At 36.7% G+C, this 21,083-nt stretch overlaps 2 protein-coding genes across 3 annotated transcripts; one reads left to right on the top strand and one right to left on the bottom strand.

Moving 5' to 3' along the window:
- Positions 1-1,917: 1,917 nt before the first annotated feature.
- On the top strand, positions 1,918-12,465 carry LOC133205520 (regulator of G-protein signaling protein-like). Its single transcript, XM_061341350.1, has 20 exons — positions 1,918-1,991; positions 2,195-2,283; positions 2,387-2,464; positions 3,797-3,938; positions 4,303-4,557; positions 4,667-5,152; positions 5,337-5,902; positions 6,161-6,223; positions 6,320-6,596; positions 6,692-6,802; positions 6,899-7,079; positions 8,017-8,210; positions 8,332-8,449; positions 8,683-8,851; positions 9,750-9,876; positions 10,011-10,140; positions 10,515-10,644; positions 11,096-11,220; positions 11,321-11,490; positions 11,687-12,465. Exons 1-20 carry the CDS (start codon positions 1,967-1,969, stop codon positions 12,256-12,258), a joined length of 4,008 nt encoding a protein of 1,335 aa, XP_061197334.1. The 5' UTR covers positions 1,918-1,966; the 3' UTR covers positions 12,259-12,465.
- LOC133205521 (COX assembly mitochondrial protein 2 homolog) lies at positions 12,393-21,025 on the bottom strand. Of its 2 annotated transcripts, none has more exons than XM_061341351.1 (4): positions 20,976-21,025; positions 17,720-17,800; positions 13,312-13,383; positions 12,393-12,944 (listed from the first exon to the last, which is right to left on the bottom strand). In XM_061341351.1, exons 2-4 carry the CDS (start codon positions 17,798-17,800, stop codon positions 12,858-12,860), a joined length of 240 nt encoding a protein of 79 aa, XP_061197335.1. In that variant the 5' UTR covers positions 20,976-21,025; the 3' UTR covers positions 12,393-12,857. The 2 variants fall into 2 exon arrangements, with proteins under 2 accessions (XP_061197335.1, XP_061197336.1); XM_061341352.1 differs by having other exon boundaries at positions 17,720-17,815; positions 20,995-21,022.
- Positions 21,026-21,083: the final 58 nt, after the last annotated feature.

Genomic DNA, 21,083 nt, shown 5'->3' on the forward strand with positions numbered 1-21,083 from the left:
ATATTGTACACATCAGCTTTATCAAAATAATTTTCAATAAAGTATGTAGACATACCGCCTGAATTTAATACTTCACAAGAACAGATTTCTACTTCTCGTATGTAATGGTTCGTGTTTATGTCAGGCTGTTTATACCAGGTTTATATATATATGTGTAGCTGTCGGAACAGGTTAGTCATGTGACTCATATAGATAATAGGTAAATAGAAATGATGTCATCACTGTATAAATAAATCAACAGCTGTCCACGAACGCAAGGTATGAGTACTAGTAAGATGAAAAAGAGGTCGGTCGACAGCCTGGTAAACATTTAATACTTTTGATGACACACAGACGTACACTTACAATAAAATCAATATCATAATCTTAACGAGCAAGTTGTTTAAATTGACAGATTTAATACATTTTTTCATTTCCATCATACCATTACTATGAAAACCTAAGAAAAGTAAAGTCATGTTTCTGTACGAAAGCCTAGAAGGGTCAAATAAGAAAATAAAAAAAAAATTAAAAAGTCGTAATAACGAGATAAAAAGTCGTTATTACGAGATAAAAAGTCGTAATTACGACTTAAGAAAGTCGTAATAACGAGATAAAAAGTCGTAATAACGAGATAAAAAGTCGTTATTACGACTTAAGAAAGTCGTTATTACGAGATAAAAAGTCGTTATTACGACTTAAGAAAGTCGTAATAACGAGATAAAAAATCGTTATTACGACTTAAGAAAGTCGTAATAACGAGATAAAACGTCGTTATAACGAGATAAAAAGTCGTTATTACGACTTTCTTAAGTCGTAATTACGACTTCTTATCTCGTAATAATGACTTTTTATCTCGTAATAACGACTTTTATTTCGTTATTACGACTTTCTTAAGTCGTTATAACGACATTTTATTTCGTTATTACGACTTTCTTAAGTCGTAATAACGACTTTTTATCTCGTTATTACGACTTTTTAATTTTTTTTTTAAATTTTTTATTTGACCCTTCTAGGCTTTCGTATTTCTGCTTATCAAAGAGGTATAATTTACGCAAATATAGAACTCCCGACTCTTACTCATATACATGTATAATAATTATAGATAAGTAATTGTAGATGTTGTAGTAGCAAAAACAAAACAACAAAAAAAAAACTTCAATGCCGAAACTAATAAGATCAGTCACGGAATTCACATTTTCGGCGCATTACTTTTATACTCCAGGTATTTTCAATATTTTCCAAAACCATTTAGTATACGCAAAAACCTCGAAAGCATTTCTGCTCTACAAATTACATTTTCATTCGAACATTTACACTTACTGGCAGCCTAATTTATTATGCATATAAATTATACAGTATATTATCATTAGCAGGCAAAATATATTATATGTCATTGGCATTAATATTTTGATTTAATGAATGAAAAATGCTGGAGTCAGCACCACCAAATCTACGAGTTAAAAACGCAATGATTCTTCGTAGTTTAAATCCATTACGATTTAACTCAGGAAGAAGATCACGTTTGTAATGACAGATAGGCTGCATACAGTGATGGCTAGGGTTTCGATGGACTCTGTCGAAGATAACTAAAAGAAAATATTAATAATAAATACTAGTAACAATTAATTTTTAACCAAACAAAAATGCAAAAATATCTAGGTTTTCATCACATATGGTCCTATACTCCGATATCATTCACAAAAACCCTAATTTTGAATTGTGAATAGCAAATCCTGTGAAGAAAATGAAATAGGCCTATAGGCCATTGGACACTGAAAACATCAATCTCTATCCAGAGTTATCGTTCCCGCTACGCTCCACTTGCATGTTGTAGCGAAGCGTAATACGCCCTCTGGTGAGAGATTGTGAAAACATATAGGCCTAAAGACGTCACAAACACTTAAATTTATGACGTCACAATTGTAAACAACATGGCAATAATATCCGAGTAACAAAGATCAAGCAAACCTCTTCATTTGCTAGAATGTCGTTACCTTTCACTCAGCGAGGTTTGTATACCATAATCCACTTCTGTTTTGTTCTTGTGTCTTCAAATACTAGCTTTGTGACTTTATCTTAGTTTGGTGGAATATCAAATTTCACTACATTTTTTGAAGGTAGGGTCCTACAAGTTATACATATTTGGCCTACCATCAAAAAGTATTCAGAATACAATTTAGTGAATTAATGTAGATGTCGCATTTATTTCAAGGTTCGAAAAATCCAACCAACGAAGAATTTGCATTCTTGCTTGAAGATAGAGCTTTTGCAGATTATTTCAACATATTTCTCACTTTACCGGTAAGCCATATAAAGAATGCAAAATATTTTTAAAAGTGAATACATGATTTTATGTTATTCTTGGTAAGACAAGTAGACAGATGTTTACCTTTTACCATTACAGGTATTCGGTCAGCAGTTATTCTACAGTTATATTGAGAGAGGCTTTGTGTTTGAACCTCCCATAAAAAAGAAAAGGAACGTACGTAATTATACCATTTAAATTTACCAACTTATTCCAGAAGTGAGAACTATCTAGATATATGTTCATATTCTTAGCATTTATCTGTAAAATCACAGAAAAAAATTGTCTTCTTACATTCGGAAATCTCTTGGCTTTTAAACAAATAAACTTAAAAGTCTCAAACCAAGATATCCAACCCTCTATCTGTGACATTGGTATGGGATTTCCACCTCAAGACATGGAAACTATATAGATAGTGGTGCACGAGGCAATCGCGAATATTCAGTATACTTTCATTTATCCCATGTTTACCCCTTTATCCCGTGGATATGACTCATTGGATAATTTTTTTCATATTCCACAGTTAAGTGCAGTTGTGACGTCACAATGGTTTTAGCGTTAGCGTGATGAAGTAAAATAAAGTGGAGTCCTACATATAAAACAGTGCAAAACATTGGTTGTGAAGTATTAAACATGGGATAAAAAGAATCTCCCATGATTTGTAGTTGGATATGACTTTTATCCAAATCGTTGTGTGTTTTTATCCCCTCGCCAAGGCTCGAGGATAAAAAACACACAACTCGTTGGATAAAAATCATATCCAACTACAAATCATGGGAGATCCTATATGTAAATGACTTGTTAAAAAACGCTGTTACCCACTGAATGACGAAATCTTCCAGCCCTCCAGTGCGATAGAACTTAGCAACATCATCCGATACATTGCTTGACGACGGGTGATATTCTTAAAAATAAAAAAAAAGAAGCTGATCGCGCGGAATTTATTTGAATTTTGGATAAACATTCAGTACATGATAAATACTGCATTTAATTGAGGGTAACACTGAAAATTTTTATTCCTCGAAAACCATTGTCAACCGAGGTGCGGCAAAGATTCATATTTGTAGCAATGATCTATCGCTTTTATCAAAGCAATTTCTTCCACAAGATAACCCCTTTTATAACCTCTCTATGTCAAATAAAAAACAATCAAAAGATTTTTTTTAATTTCAAGGAAAACTAATGTGGAGTGTATTGTTTGTTGGTAATTTTACACTTCTCTGAGAAACAGCTAATGCTCGTTGTATTCTACGGCCAGTATCGATCAATATCCATCAATCTGAAACTTAATTTCTAGTTATAGTTTGATACACGATCTTAATTGTCAATACACACCTGTAGAAAATGTCAAATCGATTTTTATTCTCTCTTAATTTTGTTCACACAAGAATTAAACAGTTACCTATTTATATGTGCGATTCTTGTTCCCCTGAAGAATCAGCTATCCAGACACGTGTACTATACTTTAACATCATTTACTGTATATAATTAATTGATAATCTGTCGCAGCACGTGGACCGGCGATGTGTGTTCACGTTCCTGACACAGGAGAGATACCCTCTGTTTGAAAACACAAACCTTTTCCACGAGTATCTCCTCTGCTGCCGTCTTCGAGATGTTGAGGTGGATTTTCAATCAAGAACTTTTAAAGGTAGATTATTATTAAGTATTGTACATCAAGTATCATTTTCAACTTCACACACTACTGAAAAATAGTACCATCTTTAAAATGGCTACAATACACAGCATTTTGTTTGTTTGCTTTACGTTCCTTCGACAATTTTTCCTTCATATTGAGACACCATCATTTGGTGGAAGGCACTTACGGACATTGAGCAATGAGGAACCTTCTCGTGCCTGCAACTACTGCGACACGGGATCTCGGTTTATATGGGCTCATCCAAAGGACTAGTTTTCAAGTCCCGCAGTGGACTCGAGCCCGTAACGTAAGGATCAACTCCTAACTCCGCATAAAAATGCAGCAAAGATTTAACAAGTTGTAATTTTTTTATTAGAGGAATCAGAGAAAAGACCGATCTTTGCTCGTAATGTTCTTGGACACGTGCTCGGGATGCAGATGTTTCGGGAGTACATTAGAGGGACTGCTGGTGAAAATGTCTTCAGATGCTGGATAGACATCGAGAAATGGAAACGAGCAGAAGGAACCGAAATCCAAAAGACGGAGATGGCGCACAACATCAAAATCACCTACCTGTCTGAAGGATCTCAGTGTGATCTCCGGACAAGAGGAAAGAGACTCGTCTTCGAAGGTACATCATTTACTGTCTCTGATACTCCGACACAGACATCGTTTTAAAAATAAAGTTGTGGACGATTTGAGAAAGATATTTATCAATAATTAATTTTTCACATTTAAAGGCAAAATGGATTTTGAATTGATACCTGAAAAAGAGATACATGATGAAATCTTGGAGGCAGTTTGTCAGATGGATGTCCTGTACTCAGTTGAAGCTCGGGATGCATTCGAAAATCTTCAGAGAATTCTTCTGTCAGCATTAAGACGTTACTGGGTTCCACGATACTTCATTCATCTCTACCACACCGTCAATCCTCAGACTCTCGCCTTCCTAATGCGGGAAACACCCTTTGATATGGGTACATTAGCACAACAACGAAAACTTCGTTGTCGAATCATGTTTCCTCGCGTCTACAGTGCGTCACGGTCTAGTCCAGGATCGCCAACCACACCAGTGTTTTTGTCATGTGATGCAGACAAGCTTCCAGAGTCTGCATACAGTGTGACGTCATCAGATATGCGTACGCAAACCCCCGATGATGTGGAAATTGACTCTCTTTCCCCGGAGAGGAATATTGAACCCTTAGAACTCTTGTCACTTTGGAGCGGTAATGCTTTGTTCATGTTTTAATGAATCTTTGTTTACTTTACACTGTGCTTTTCTAGAAAAATCTTGTAACATACCAAAAGAAACCCAAGAATTCCTAATATATACCACTCAGAGTGGTCCAAAAATGCAAAAGTCTTAGCAATACCTGGTTGTATGAGAGTGTTGTTTTTGTATAATTCCAGGACAAGGGTATTCGAGACAAAGATACAGTGGGAAAAGTGGTAAAATGAGTGGAAGCAAAAAAATTGAGTCAGACGATGCCTATGGTTTGAAAGAACTAGAAGTTTGGGAGAAGGCAGAGTCCTCTCGTTTTCTACGGGGATCCCCAATGCTTTACGTCATCCCACTACCCGTAAATTCTTACGTCAAAGGACGCCGGCGGTTAAAATTTGATAGCAATACTCTGGATAAAAACAGTAAAACGATGGCTGCCCTTGCTTCTGATGCACTGGCTGGCTGTCCATTCAGCCAGTTCTTGAAGGATGGTCAGTTACTACTAGATTCTCGAATGTTCGAGTTCTGGAGTGACGTGCGTCATTATATGGATGCGGATGAAACGTATCTGGATCCATATGGAATTCCTGTTAGACGTAAAATAGCTAGAAGAATAACTGATAAATATCTGAGTTTTAACAATGATCTGGAGTATGATATTTTCTCTGATCAACTGAAAATGACCCTCTCTCAAAGTATGAGTTCTCGAGATGATATTTCCTTGATTTCAAACGCCCAGAGTATTATTTCACATGTAAGAATAACAGTATTTCAGTGTCTAAAAAGCCAATCTGTTTAAAATCAGATCCTTTGATCCGCTCACATAGATCGCTACACAAGGCCTTGTGTAGCGATCTATGTGAGCGGATCAAAGGATCTAATTTTAATCAGATTGTCTAAAAAGCCTAGCTTAAAGTTTCAGTCTGTTTGACTAAATAATTTGAAATTTTAGAAAAAAAAATGATAAACCGGAAATCTTTTAAACTGTTGACTGCAAGAATATCTTTTAAAGGCTTTGAGGGAATCCTGGCGACAATACTCAAGAGAAGAAAGAACATCATTTAGAATGAAAGTAGTGAGTAACGTTTGAACGCTTGGGTTTATATAATAGTTTAATATACTATGTCTTTAGATAAAAATTACTAAAGTGAAAGTTACAATTTTTCTGTAGTGTAGTTCAAAGATGTTTGACAGAAACGTTATAGAGATTCCACCCGGTTCCGCCTCCTCGCGCGGACAGTCAGACCCGCTGTTCTTCGTCAACACTAACATACAGAGTCCCACAGGGCTAGCGGTACAGGGTACGGACGAAACTCCCGTCCTAAGTACGTCACCGGTGGACACTAATACGCCGTATAGTCGTCTGACGTCAGAACTTCTGAATCTCACTATTACAGAAGAGCATTCCCTAAAGTCCATGGAATACGCCATACTGTGCGCTGAATATGGTTAGAAACTCACAGTGTAGAGTGCTTTAATACAGTTGTTTAATTCGTAATGGCGTAGGTTTTATATTATGTAATGTTATGAAACTTAATAATAGGTCGTTCTGGAATGTTCCAACAAACTCCCTCCAAGATAGATGATCTAACAGACGTGTTGTACAGTGACTATGGAAGTCTGCACATAAAGAGAGAACCAGCCAAACACCATGGTTAGTGAGAATCAGTATATGATCTTAAACTGAATCTTTGTAAAACTTCGATTGCCATTGTATATATAGTAGTTAGATTGTTATTTAACTTTTCAGAATTTCTTCATAATCTTCTTCACAAACCAAAGATCAACATTGAGACGATACAGGTGTCTCGTCGTGTCATACTGGACACACCGGAAGTGACCGCTCTTGAGAGGGTTCACTACCGGTCTCGTCTACAGCGACTCGTGCTCCGTCGGCGAGGAATTCTTATAGAGCGACCTACTAGACCAAGGTCAGCTTTCACCAAATGCAAACGGGTCAATTCTAATGAAAGTTACCTTGAATTGTTACTACCTTTTTGCCACAGATTCCTCCCACCTACCAAAATCATCAACGTTCATCGTAAGATGATGATTTAAAATTATTTCTAAATTCTAATCTTTACTTAACCCTGATTGAAAATCGGGGGCATTTTTTGTCGGTTTCTTTGTGTTTTAATTTTTTTATCCACAACATAAACCTTTTTTTGAACAGAACTTTTGAAGAAAACAAAATGGGGACTTCACACTTGGTAGTAGGTTAATTATGACTAGGGTGTATATTCTGGCCTGATTTACGTTCATTTTGACATACATGGAGCAAATGTCACAGTAAAATTCCTGTCTGATCCATAACTTTGCCAACAAAAAATAGAAGCTTGTTGGCTGTTTTGCTTCAAATCATTTCGAGAATATTTCACTTATGTTGGGACGCTACCAATTGCCAATGGAAGGCTTCAAATTTAAAATATGTACTCCGCACTTAAATGTCTTTCGAGCATTAAGTGATCTTTTTCGTGCTAGAATCTACTGCGACACGGGACCTCGGTTTACACGGTCTGGGCTTGTGAAACGTGGTTTTTAATCAGTCAGCGTCCTGGCTCTGATCAAAAGTCATTTTGGCAAGGTCACAGGAATTGAAAGTTTCAAATTGTTGTTTGTTTCATAGCTTTGCAAGGAGACATATGAGAAGACTACTCATGGCAAAAACGTCGGTAATAATCAGAAGATGTGTTATAACCCTGATCCAGGGAAATTTGATGAGGTCAAGATCAATTATTTTATCCAAATTGCAACAGGGTCATGTAGGAGGCATTCAAAATTTCGCAACCACATTATACTTTAAAAAAAAAATCATGGCCTGTTTGGAAAAATATCGTAACTTGAAAAAAATGGTTTGCATTTTCCTAGAAATCTAATGGAGATCTTGCAATCCCCGGTCCATTACGAGTTCTTTAAGAGGTTCATGATGGGCAACAAGACCGTCCACCCTCTGTTGTTCTGGAAGTACGTGGAGGATCTAAAGGAGGCCCAGTCTGCAAGACACAGGAATCACCTCATCTCCGTCATATACAGAAAATTCTTCAGCAAAAGCGCCAAGCAAGGTCCGTGTTTTCTTTGTTTTGATTGTTACAATACATAGCGTTTGTTTCCCTATCTAAAAAATGTGGTGAACCAAGATTTAAGATGTATGTGATATGCATTCCAAAGATCTCTTACGTTTAGGTTACTTGTTGGACTGTAGTGACGATATCATTCGTCAGATTCCCACCATGGAGAGAATTCCAACGAGTGTCCTCATCTGCGCTCAGGCTAGTGTCTTCCGCGCCATGGAGAGAAAGTGGTAAAAAATGGGTTTTAACTTCCAACCCTTTATTATTGTAGTATATTATAAAGAATCACATCTAGTTGTACATGCCAACAAGTTACGTGTAAAAGTTCTAGTATACTTATTTCTGTATACACGTACATAACGTATACATGTTCAGCTCCACAGTCCCATACAAATGTACATTTATTTAAATTCTGTTCAATGACCCCACGTTTAAAGCTTGCTGTGTAAGCTCTTTATGTTAGGTTCCCCAGATATATGGAGACCTACCCAGTTGATGCAGATTATCCGCCCCCAGAGCAAACGGAGACTAGTCTAGTACCGTCGCCGACATTTGCAGATCTCACTGAAGAGCTGATCATCAACAAAGAGGCGCTAGCCAATAAAAAGAAAACGCAGAAGAAACGGAAAACGGTAATAGAACGCAAACCAATCGCCGCGTTTCATCAAATACTAATACCTTAAGATTTGGGTTATTTCAGTACGCCTCAAATGTCAATCAAGGCAAGGAACCGGGGGGGGGGATATGTGACAGTTGCGCCTATTTCTTAATATGTCACTAGCCTGAAATCCAAAGTCGTTACATGAACAACGCATCATACCATACACGCAAGCTGCGTTGCGTTGCTCTAAATGCAGCTTTGTTGCATTGAAATATTATCAGACAGGCGCATAAAGCGTATTATCAAAGTTTGAAGTACTAGGAAATTTGTTTTGTTTAAAACCAAATGTCTGATGAGTCTGTAGCTTTACTGGCTTGTATACTTAAATAGGTTCGGGGGGGGGGGTGCACCTGGCTTTGTAACACTTTAAAAAAAAATATTTAAAAAATTGTGAGTATTAACTGTACCGGAACGTAATTTTTCAAAGTTTTAGTGAAAACAACCAAAAAATATGGAAAAGAGGCATTTTGAAACAAATTGCAGCTTTTTTAGCATGACAAAACAGTTCGTCAAAATCAAAAACCGATACTTAGAATTACATATACGTATACAATATGTATATTGTTGTAATCTCATTGTGCATGTTACATAAATTTTGGATGAAAACTGCAGGAGGAGTAGGGTTTTGAAACAATTTCAAGGAAATTTCTATTTTTAGAAGCCAAGAGAATACAGTTCATTGAAATCATAAACTTGATAAAGCAATAAATATAGAATTATTCAAAAGCAATAAATAGAATTACGCATCTTAAAGTAAATTTTAGTTTTATTGAAATTGGATCAAAACTGTTGGTGGAAAAGCGATCAAAAAGATTACAGACAAAAACTTAAGCTGAACTTATATATATGAAAAAGATTGTTTGTTGCAGTTACATTTATGGCATGGATTTGTACATCTGATTATGGACTTCATGGATGCTCTTAAGGACGAGTATGAATTCAAACTTCTGGAGCTCTACCTTCGCAATGAGCAGGAGAAGGACACAAAGCAAAAAAGTATTGAAGTATTTTTAATTTCATTTTATTTATTTTTGTATAAATGAATCAACTTCGACAGAAATGGAATTTATTTTGTAGATGTAATGTGATGGTGATTCTGTAGAGGATATATGTTGGTTTTATACTTTCAGAGATGGCTGAGAAGTCGATGTTGACATCTAGCACTATTGCAAGCTTTCAGACGCGGGTCGTTCTACGGAATCGGCTCGTTATTGTCAACAAACTAGTGGCGGATCTAAACTTCTGGAATGAAGTGCAAAAGTACTAGTCTAAACTCTTTATCACAAAATTGTTTTATCGAAGTCTATTTAAATAAAAGTGGAGGGAAATGTTAATGTATAGGTTACAGGCTGATTTTTCTTTAAATTAAGCCAAAGTTCGTTTACTGACAGTGTTTTGATGTTGTATGACCTTAGTAAGAAATGAAGTGCATTACTATAAAGAAGAATCTGTTTAACACCGTTACTCGTCATGAAATAAGTGTTCAAGCGCAATGTTATCTGTCTTACCAGTGTCCTTCAATACTTTAAACATCGGAAACATTGTCAACATATTTAACACATTTATCATGTCAACAGTCACTGATTTGTGTATTAAAGAAATTAATTAATAAGAATATTTTATTGTAATAAAAGGTTTAAGAAGCATATTGACGAGATAAGTACACGGGAAAACATCACCAAAGAAGACATGGAGTTTCTGCAGCTGAAGGCGAAGTCTATCATAGACTGTTATCTTATATCGGAGGTTCTACCGCGAGTGCAGGTTAGCGCCTTATACATTTGTAAAATAGCATTATTCAGCTCTGTAGAACGCGCGGGGAGGGGAGGGGGTTGCACTTGCACTTTCTTTTTTGAGTTTAGTCTTGCTGTAATTTGACCCTTCCCCTTTTCTTACTTAAGGTCGAGCACTGGAAAATTCCAGAATTTGAAAAAAGAAAAAGTACCAAGGTCTAACCCCACCAATAGGATTCTCGAGTTTGGACAGTTTATTTTTTTTTCCTAAGATTTTTTTTGGGGGGAGGCTAGCCTCCCCGCTTTTAAAACCGTTGCTACAGGCCTGTTATTTGTCAGTTGTACATGTACCTTCACATAATATTAAAAAGGGGGGATTCAGAAGAAACATTGTGTTATGTTAATGCTATTGAAAATAAACATCTACGTACTTCTTTCACAAAACACGTCTTGGCTGAAATGACTAAATATTTTTTTTCAAGGTAAACATTCCAAGTGACCTGGCGACAAGCATTGCAGTATCCCTCACGCAGTCGGGACCAACAAGAGGCCTGTTTCATGACGCCATGATTTTGATTTTTCCACTTCTCTATTACTTCTGGAGAAGGTTGTTGTTTTCTTTAATTTTTAATCAAGATCTACCGGGTTCTTTTTGGCCACCAATGACTGAGTATCCACTATAACGTCTAAAATGTCATTTTTTTCAGGTTTCGGGATGAATGGTTAAAGGGTCATGATCCAAAAGATTTTTACTTTCGCCTAAAGGAGAAACTGACAGTTCCATGGGTTTCATCCACTCCCCATAAAGATCAAAGCGGTCCAAATTACCTAAATGTCCGAGAATCACAGTGCCAAATGATGGCAGTTCATCTTCACGGTAAAGTTTTATTTCAACCCCCCCCCCCCGCCCCCACTTCATTCCCGGATAAAGCTGTGGTTTTTAATATCCTTACCATTAACAGGAAATATATGTCGTATCCCATTCATTTCTGTTAAGAGTTGTGTTCTCTAGCCTCCTTTTTCACAAAAGTCAGCAGTGTAACTAATTTGTGCATTGCTTTTGATAATGACAGAAGACGAACCTTTTCGAATAAATTTTTCCATCATGGGAGGAATTCGCTACATGTTCACAAACAGACCAGCTACAAAAGGCGTTGCGCCAACAGTTGAACATAACGCAAGGAGACACCAGCAGATGAGGCGGTCTCGCAGGGACAGTGTCAACCGTATAAATAAAACACATGCAGAGGAAACTACTCATGGCGAACGCAAGCTCTCAAAAACCGATATGAAGAAGAAAAGCAAAATTATCCTTGAAGACGAAGAAAGTGTTCGAAACTTGGACGAAGGAGACGCAGAGGTGAAATCTGAGAAAAGCCAGGAAATGCAAAAAGCTGAGGAATTAGAGTCGTCTGGGACCACACTCTCCCCGCGGCGAAGACGACAGTCCACAGTACCAACAGTACAGCGGGAAAAGGCGTTTAGACTAAGTCAGCTTGTAGAGGAACTGAACACAGAGAGTGATAGGCCTATAGCCCAACGATTACGCACACTTGATCAAGTTGTACGTGCTGCCATTACAACACAAACTCGGTCTCAGTTTACAGATGAAGTCCAAAGCTCCGTTACATCTTTACTGATTTAAATCTACATTGTAAAATAGATAAATGACACTCATTCATTTGAAATTGTGATTTTTGTCATCAGGTTTAAGAAAGGTTATACTACTTGGAACAATAATCAATTTCTGAAAATTTTGACAGTTTATAACATACAAAATTTTCTTTATAAATTTTTATTTTGATAAATTATATAATTTAACAGCTAAAGAGTGGATGTTTCAAAAATATTACCAATAAATATTTTTTAAAAAATTGTGAATTTCACAGTTCCTCCCTTTTACACATACACACAACTATAACTATAGAGCTTATTTCTTACTTCTAAGAATGTCCTCACACAACAAATAAAAGTACAGAGTAAATTTTACTCTTTCCTTCCCTTTACAAATACATCCATGAACACAATTATAATCTTATACTCTGAACTTGCTCAATACATTACAGTGTCACATGTTTTCATTCACTGCACAACCCATTCTGGAAATCTTTCCTCTGTCATTCTGAGCTTTTCAGACTTTGTAATACTGTCATGAATATAACACACTTTCATTTTACTCTCGTTACACAAGTATACCCACTCCATCGTCACATTTAATCACAGATTTTCCACACTGTCTGGTGACTACGCCTCTCCCTTAGCCAGCCTTGCTCTGTATTCTCTCATCTTCATTTTGTCATTTTCTATGTTTTCTATTCTACGATTTATTCTCTGAAACAAATAGTCTTAATAACCTATTGAAAAATGATTTTTTTTCCTTATGTCTAGCACATATTGTATGTAGCAATATTTAAAATAAAATTGTTATCAAAAAGCAAACGTAAAGATGACTGTCCATCACCGTCTAGTTAGCAAATATACTTTAATAAACTTATTTATAATAATCACATTATCCAAATTTGCTACTTTTTGATATCATGAGTTTTGCTATACTTCAAGTAAGTTAAATTCTATTTCATTCTCTCTAAGACAGTAAAAAAAAAAATATATGGAATTCAAGTACAAGTTGAATAATATACACTTGCTCTGAAGAAAAGCAAGGACATATCATTTAACTTATGATACAATAAAGTTATACCTCTTTCCTCAAACATTTCTGTACTTCTGAAAACAAGGGATCACAGTAACCAACATATTTCAGGATACCATGCTGTAGCAAAAGAAAATGCACTGGAATATAATTAAATGTACCAAAATACTAAGTATCACAAATACATGGCATTACCTAGTTATTTTGACATAGGGTTCAATTTAGCTAAATGGATTAGAATGGTAGAAAGGTAAGCATGTAAAATTTGTCAAATCTGAATATTACACAATTATTGACTGGAATGAGGGCAACATTGATTATGTTAGCCTTCAAGGGATGAAATATTGCCTGACGCGGAGCGAAGGGCTATATTTTCGTCCCGAGGAGGCTAACATAATCAATGTTGCCCAAAAACACAGTCAAAAATTGTTTTGTTATATGAAAAAACAAGGCAAATCAATCAAAGAGTATTTTGATTTCATTCATTGAAAATCAGCAATGAATTATATCCTATGCATTATCCTGCCCATTGATTGTAGTGCTAGCGAATCTTCAAGTTGCCATGATTGTGTTACTTGGATTTTTTAATTGTGACGTTGTTTTTTTTGAGTCGCGAAGGTGTCATTACATCACAATTAATCAATCTACTAATCAAAATCAATAGTATTGTGGGAAAACTCTCTTTGCCAGTCAATAGTTAAAATTAAATGACCGTCAATATTTTTCGGAGGAGCTAATATCAATTATGAAGACTTTTTCTCTATATAGAAAATATAGAGACTTTTATTTACTGAATATAACAACACTCAATAATATAGATGATTGCATGAGAACTATAGGTACTATGAGCGACCTCATAAAAAATCCCCCCTCCCACTGCTTTTTAGCTCACCTGAGCTGAAAGCTCAAGTGAGCTTTTCTGATCACATTTTGTCCGGCGTCCGTCTGTCTGTCCGTCTGTCTGTCCGTCCGTCTGTCTGTCTGTAAACTTTTCACATTTTCGACTTCTTCTAAAGAACCACTGGGCAAATTTCAACCAAACTTGCCACAAAGTATCCTTGGGTAAAGGGGATTCAAGTTTGTTCAAATAAACGGCCACGCCCTCTTTCAAGGGGAGATAATTAGGAATTACTGAAAAAATAATGGCATCATTTAAAAATCTTCTTCTCAAGAACCATAGGGCCAGGAAAGATGAAACTCATGTGGAAGCATCCTTAGGTAGTGTACATTCAAGTTTGTTCAAATCATGACCCCCGGGGGTAGGGCGGGGCTGCAATGGAGGATCAAAGTTTTACATAGAAATATATAGGAAAAATCTTTAAAAAACTTCTTCTCAAGAACAGCAAAGCCATGATGAGTCATATTTATATGGAAGCATCCTCAGGTAGTGTAGATTCAAGTTTGTTCAAATCAAGACCCCCGGGGGTAGGGTGGGGCCACAATGGAGGATCAAAGTTTTACATAGAAATATATAGGAAAAATCTTTAAAAATCTTCTTCTCAAGAACAGCAAAGCCATGATGAGTCATATTTATATGGAAGCATCCTCAGGTAGTGTAGATTCAAATTTGTTCAAATCATGACCCCCGGGGGTAGGGCGGGGCTGCAATGGAGGATCAAAGTTTTACATAGAAATATATAGGAAAAATCTTTAAAAATCTTCTTCTCAAGAACAGCAAAGCCATGATGAGTCATATTTATATGGAAGCATCCTGAGGTAGTGTAGATTCAAGTTTGTTCAAATCATGACCCCTGGGGGTAGGGCGGGGCCACAATGGAGGATCAAAGTTTTACATAGAAATATATAGGAAAAATCTTTAAAAATCTTCTTCTCAAGAACAGCAAAGCCATGATGAGTCTTATTTATATGGAAGCATCCTGAGGTAGTGTAGATTCAAGTTTGTTCAAATCATGACCCCCGGGGGTAGGGCGGGGCCACAATGGAGGATCAAAGTTTTACATAGAAATATATAGGAAAAATCTTTAAAAATCTTCTTCTTGAGAACAGCAAAACAATGATTGGTCATATTTATGTGAAAGTATCCTCAGGTGGTGTAGATTCAAGTTTGTTCAAATCATGACCCCTGGAATATATAGGAAAAATCTTTAAAAATTTTCTTAACAAGAACAGCAAAGCCATGGTTGGTCATATTTATATGGAAGCATCCTCAGATAGTGTAGATTCAAGTATGTTCAAACCATGACCCCCGGGGGTAGGGCGGGGCCACAATGGAGGATCAAAGTCTTACATAGAAATATAAAGGAAAATATCTTCTTCTGAAGAACTGCAAACCATGATTAGTCATTTTGATATGGAAGCATCCTCAGGTAGTGTAGATTCAATTTTGTTCAAATGATGACCCCCAGGGGTAGGGTGGGGCCCAATGGGGGAAGGAAAGTTTTACATAAGAACATATAGAAAAAATATTTCTTCTCAAGAACAGAAAAGCTATGTTTAGTCATATTGATATGGAAGCATCCTCAGGTAGTGTAGATTCAAGTTTGTTCAAACCATGACCCCCGGGGGTAGGGCGGAGCCACAATGGAGAATCAAAGTTTTACATAGAAATATAAAGGAAAATATCTTCTGAAGAAGAACAGAAAAGCTATGTTTAGTCATATTGATATGGAAGCATCCTCAGGTAGTGTAGATTCAATTTTGTTCAAATGATGACCCCCAGGGGTACATGTAGGATGGGACCCAATGGGGGATGGAAAGTTTTACATAAGAACATATAGAAAAAATATTTCTTCTCAAGAACAGAAAAGCTATGTTTAGTCATATTGATATGGAAGCATCCTCAGGTAGTGTAGATTCAAGTTTGTTCAAATGATGACCCCTGGGATAGGGAGGAGCCACAATGAGGGATCAAATTTTTACAAAGGAATATATGGGAATTTTTTTTAAAAAACCTTCTCAAGTACAACAAAGCCATTTGTTATATTGACATGGAAGCATCAGGTAGTTTAAAATTCAAGCCCCCCCCCCCCCCCCCCCCCCCGGTCTTTTCAATACTGAACTGATTGTGCTTTTGTCTAGCCAAAGTGCTCAGGTGAGCGATGTGGCCCATGGGCCTCTTGTTTAAAATAATTTGTAAATGTGACCTTGAACTTGCAAAAAAGACCTTCGTTAAAAAAATTACGTATCCTCTGGTCATAAGTAATCTTTCAGTGAGATATGGACATCCAATGTTTCTCCATTAGAAAACTATTGACCTGTCATTAATTTTATAACTTTTTATACCAGCGACCTTAAACTTGCTGCAGAGAGCTTGGGTTCAGGTTTATGACAAACCCTTAGGTCATGAGCTTCCAATGATTCATCATAACAGTTATAGTTTGGACAAGAATTTTAGACTTTTTCTGCCAGTGACCAGTGATTGAGATAAGAAAAAGGCTAAATGCGACAATGGCACGTTCCAACTTCCAAGTCAGTGTCAATGTGACACTTCTAAAATCAATGTGCCATATGGAATTTTTTAGGGGACATGTATTGAAAATGGCAGGTTAAAATTTGACTTGATATTAAGGAATTCATTGCAAAATTAAGAAGAAAAGTATGGCCTTTCTCCAGACAAGGATTTTTTTCAGTGGCATATCTTCAACTTCGTGCGCATTAACGTCAACTTACAGTATTAACCAATCAGAAAAAATGTAATTGTTTGATAAGATACTGAAGAAATCTAAGTCATTGTTATGCTTTGCTGGACAGCAGTTACTTTAATTTGCCAATTGTTAAAGCATTGTAGCGAAAGAGATGACAAGCCAGTGGGGAAAAGCTAAAAGTTTAAAAGTATGTGTAATGATGATATGCGCCATAAGGGCGCAGCGTTTTTAATAGCAATGTGCCATTATTTAATTTAATGTGACTATGGTGCAGGGCGCGTGCTTATCCCAATCACTGAGTGACCTTGCCAGAAAGATTGGGGCAAGGACACGACACACCCTCAAGTCATAGACAATTTTACATTTGTACATTATGTACCAAGTACAAGCTTCCAATGATTCTCCATAGCTAAGTTATAGCCTGGACAAGAATTTTATACCTTTTATGTCAGTGACCTTGAAATTGCCGGAATGACCTTTCGTCAAGATTATGACAAATTCCCAGGTCATAAAAAATTTTTGTACCAAGTTTGAGTAAATTTCCTTACAAAGTTACAGCCCGGACAAGAATTTTATACTTTTTGCCAGTGACCTTGAACTTGCCAGAATGACCTTGGGTTAAAGTCATGACACACCTTTGGGTCATAAACAATTAATCTCTGTACCAAGCATGAGCTTCCAATGATTCTCCATTACAAAATTACAGCCTGGACAAGACTGCACAGACAGCTGCACAGACAGACAAAGTGATTCCTATATATGTTCAAACTTCATTTGCAGGGGGGGGGGGGGGGGGGGATAAAAATACAAATGAATTTGTCATTTCTATAAATCTATAAATACATGCACACCTGGTCCTGACAACTTCTGAATGCCCTAATGATGAAGTTGCATTCTTCTGTGTGAAGATGAGGGGACAAATCTGGATGCATCTACAAGATAGATATCTGGTAGATTAGATACTGTAAATTGCCTTTTATTCATGAGAACTTTATTTTCACCTAATAGACAACTTTCACATTTACAAAAGTTATTTCCTTTTGCAGCGTCAATCTTGGGTCAACCGGCGTAAGACACTGTTTTCCTTATATAACATTACCAACTTTAAAGGGTAGTGTTTTATAAATGAAATCTGCTTGAATATGTTCATTATTAGCTCACCTGAGCCGAAGGCTCAAGTGAGCTTTTCTGATCACATTTTGTCTGTAGTCCGTCTGTCCGTCTGTCTGTCTGTCTGTCTGTCCATCCGTCCGTCTGTAAACTTTTCACATTTTCGACTTCTTCTCAAGAACCACTGGGCCAATTTCAACCAAACTTGCCACAAAGTATCCTTGGGTGAAGGGGATTCAAGTTTGTTCAAATGAAGGGCCATGCCCTCTTTCAAGGGGAGATAATGAAGAATTAGTGAAAAATTAGTAGCATCTTTTAAAAATCTTCTTCTCAAGAACCACAAAGCCAGGGAAGATGAAACTCATGTGGAAGCATCCTCAGGTAGTGTAGATTCAAGTTTGTTCAAATCATGACCCCCGGGGGTAGGGCGGGGCCACAGTGGAGGATCAACGTTTTACATAGAAATATATAGGAAAAACCTTTAAAAATCTTCTTCTCAAGAACAGCAAAGCCATGATGAGTCATATTTATATGGAAGCATCCTCAGGTAGTGTAGATTCAAGTTTGTTCAAATCATGACCCCCGGGGGTAGGGCGGGGCCACAATGGAGGATCAAAGTTTTACATAGAAATATATAGGAAAAATCTTTAAAAATCTTCTTCTCAATAACAGCAAAGCCATGATGAGTCATATTTATATGGAAGCATCCTCAGGTAGTGTAGATTCAAGTTTGTTCAAATCATGACCCCCGGGGTAGGGCGGGGCCACAATGGAGGATCAAAGTTTTACATAGAAATATATAGGAAAAACCTTTAAAAATCTTCTTCTCAATAACAGCAAAGCCCTAATTGGTCATATTTATACGAAAGCATCCTCAGGTAGTGTAGATTCAAGTTTGTTCAAATCATGACCCCCTGGGGGTAGGGCGGGGCCACAATGGAGGATCAAAGTTTTACATAGAAATATATAGGAAAAATCTTTAAATATCTTCTTCTCAGGAACAGCAAAGCCCTGATTGATCATATTTATATGAAAGCATCCTCAGGTAGTGTAGATTCAAGTTTGTTCAAATCATGACCCCCTGGGGGTAGGGCGGGGCCACAATGGAGGATAAAAGTCTGAAATAGAAATATATAGGAAGATATGTTCTGATGAAGAACTGGAAAGCCATGATTAGTCAATTGATATGGAAGCATCCTCAGGTAGTGTAGATTCAAGTTTGTTAAAATGATGACCCCAGGGGATAGGGATGGGCCATAATGGGGGATCGAAAATTTTACATAGGAACATATAGGAAAATATCTTCTTCTCAAGAACTGAAAAGCTATGATTAGTCATATTGATATGGAAGCATCCTCAGGTAGTGTAAATTCAATTTTGCCCAAATGATGACCCCCGAGGGTAGGGTGGGGCCCAATAAGGGGATCAAAAGTTTTACATAGGAACATATAGAAAAAAATTTCTTCTCAAGAACAGAAAAGCTATGATTAGTCATATTGATATGGAAGCATCCTCAGGTAGTGTAGATTCAAGTTTGTTCAAATGATGACCCCTGGGATAGGGAGGAGCCACAATGGGGGATCAAATTTTTACAGAGAAATATATGGGAATTTTTTTTTAAAATCTTCTCATGTACAACAAAGCCATTTGCTAAAACAAATTATATATTGACATGGAAGCATCATCAGGTAGTTTAAAATTCAAGCCCCCCCCCCCCCTCCCCCCGGAATCTTTTCAATACTGAACTGATTTGTGCTTTTGCCTTGCCAATGTGCTCAGGTGAGCGATGTGGCCCATGGGCCTCTTGTGTTTTTTATGTTGCCCCATACTATGGCAATACAGAACAAATCAAAATTGTCAGATAGTGTTTGGAGGTTGAAAATATTTACAGGAAAGTTACAAAGGACAAAGTGAGAAAAATGAGCATTACGCCGACAACGGGAGATAACTCTTAAGAATGTGAAATTTGTCTATTAAGTGAGCAGGTCCAGTACAGTCTCTTGATTTAGTTATATAGCTTGATTTAGCTATATAGCTTTAATAAGCTATTCAGAATAGCTTGATTTATCTATTTTCAGGCCCATGGGAAGCAATTTCAGTTTGGGGGCACAGTCATACATTTTCAGTTGAGGGGGCACTATCAACTACCAAAAATTTCTTGACAAGCAAAAAAAAAAAAAAAAAAAAAAAAAGTCATCAGACATTTTTATTGAGGGGGCACAGGCATATAGTATCTATGTTTTCTATAGTAATCTATATATCAGCAAAATTATTGGGGGGGGGCACAGCCCCCCGTGCCCCCCCCCCCCCCCCCCCGCTTCCTACGGCCATGATTTTATCACGCTTTTTTCTTAAATGTGTTATTTTTTCAGCAAGTACAAAAAGTCGCACCTTGATGCAGTGATCATATTCAACCTTGAACTCTTCTGAAAATAATGCATGTAAAAATCACTCATCAAATTGCATCTCCTTGAGAGATTTTGTACTCAAGTTCTAAAAGTTTGTGTTTGTGATCACACAGTTACTTCTTCAATGAAATTATATAGAAGGCCAATTACGATCAACGAGATAATTGATTGGTAACAGGTCCAGTACATTTAGCTATGTAGCTAAAATTACCTACCATAGCTTCATTTATTTACCTCAGGAAGCTTTATTTAGCTATTTCAAGGCAACTTTTCACAATTTTGCTTTTTATTTTAAAAAGACAAAAATCGCAAATAAATGACTACTATTATTTATACAAGTGATTAATAGCTAAATCAAGCTATTTTGAATAGCTCAATAAAGCTATATAGCTATTTCAAGCTATATAGCTAAATCAAAAGATTGTACTGGACCTGGCGAGATGGTCTGCTTGTGAAAATTTCATTCTCATGTTGTCACTAGCGAACTTCTTTAGTTTAGAAGAGACAAACTACACATGGGGACATTTCTTATCCGAAAAGTAATGAAAAGCAATAAATTCCTGCAAAAAAATTAATCAAACGTTCTCACCTTCGTTAGCTTTCTTCACAACCTTTTACGAAATTTGCAACTTCCGGTTCAATATTGAGTTAAATTGTACGTAATTTTTTTGAATATGAGTAGAAGAGTTTTCGATTT

The sequence above is a fragment of the Saccostrea echinata genome, unplaced genomic scaffold, assembly GCF_033153115.1.
Source record: "Saccostrea echinata isolate AGI-Se365-2 ecotype Australia unplaced genomic scaffold, CSIRO_AGI_Sech_v1 ptg000054l, whole genome shotgun sequence".
NCBI classification, from domain to species: Eukaryota; Metazoa; Mollusca; class Bivalvia; order Ostreida; family Ostreidae; genus Saccostrea; species Saccostrea echinata.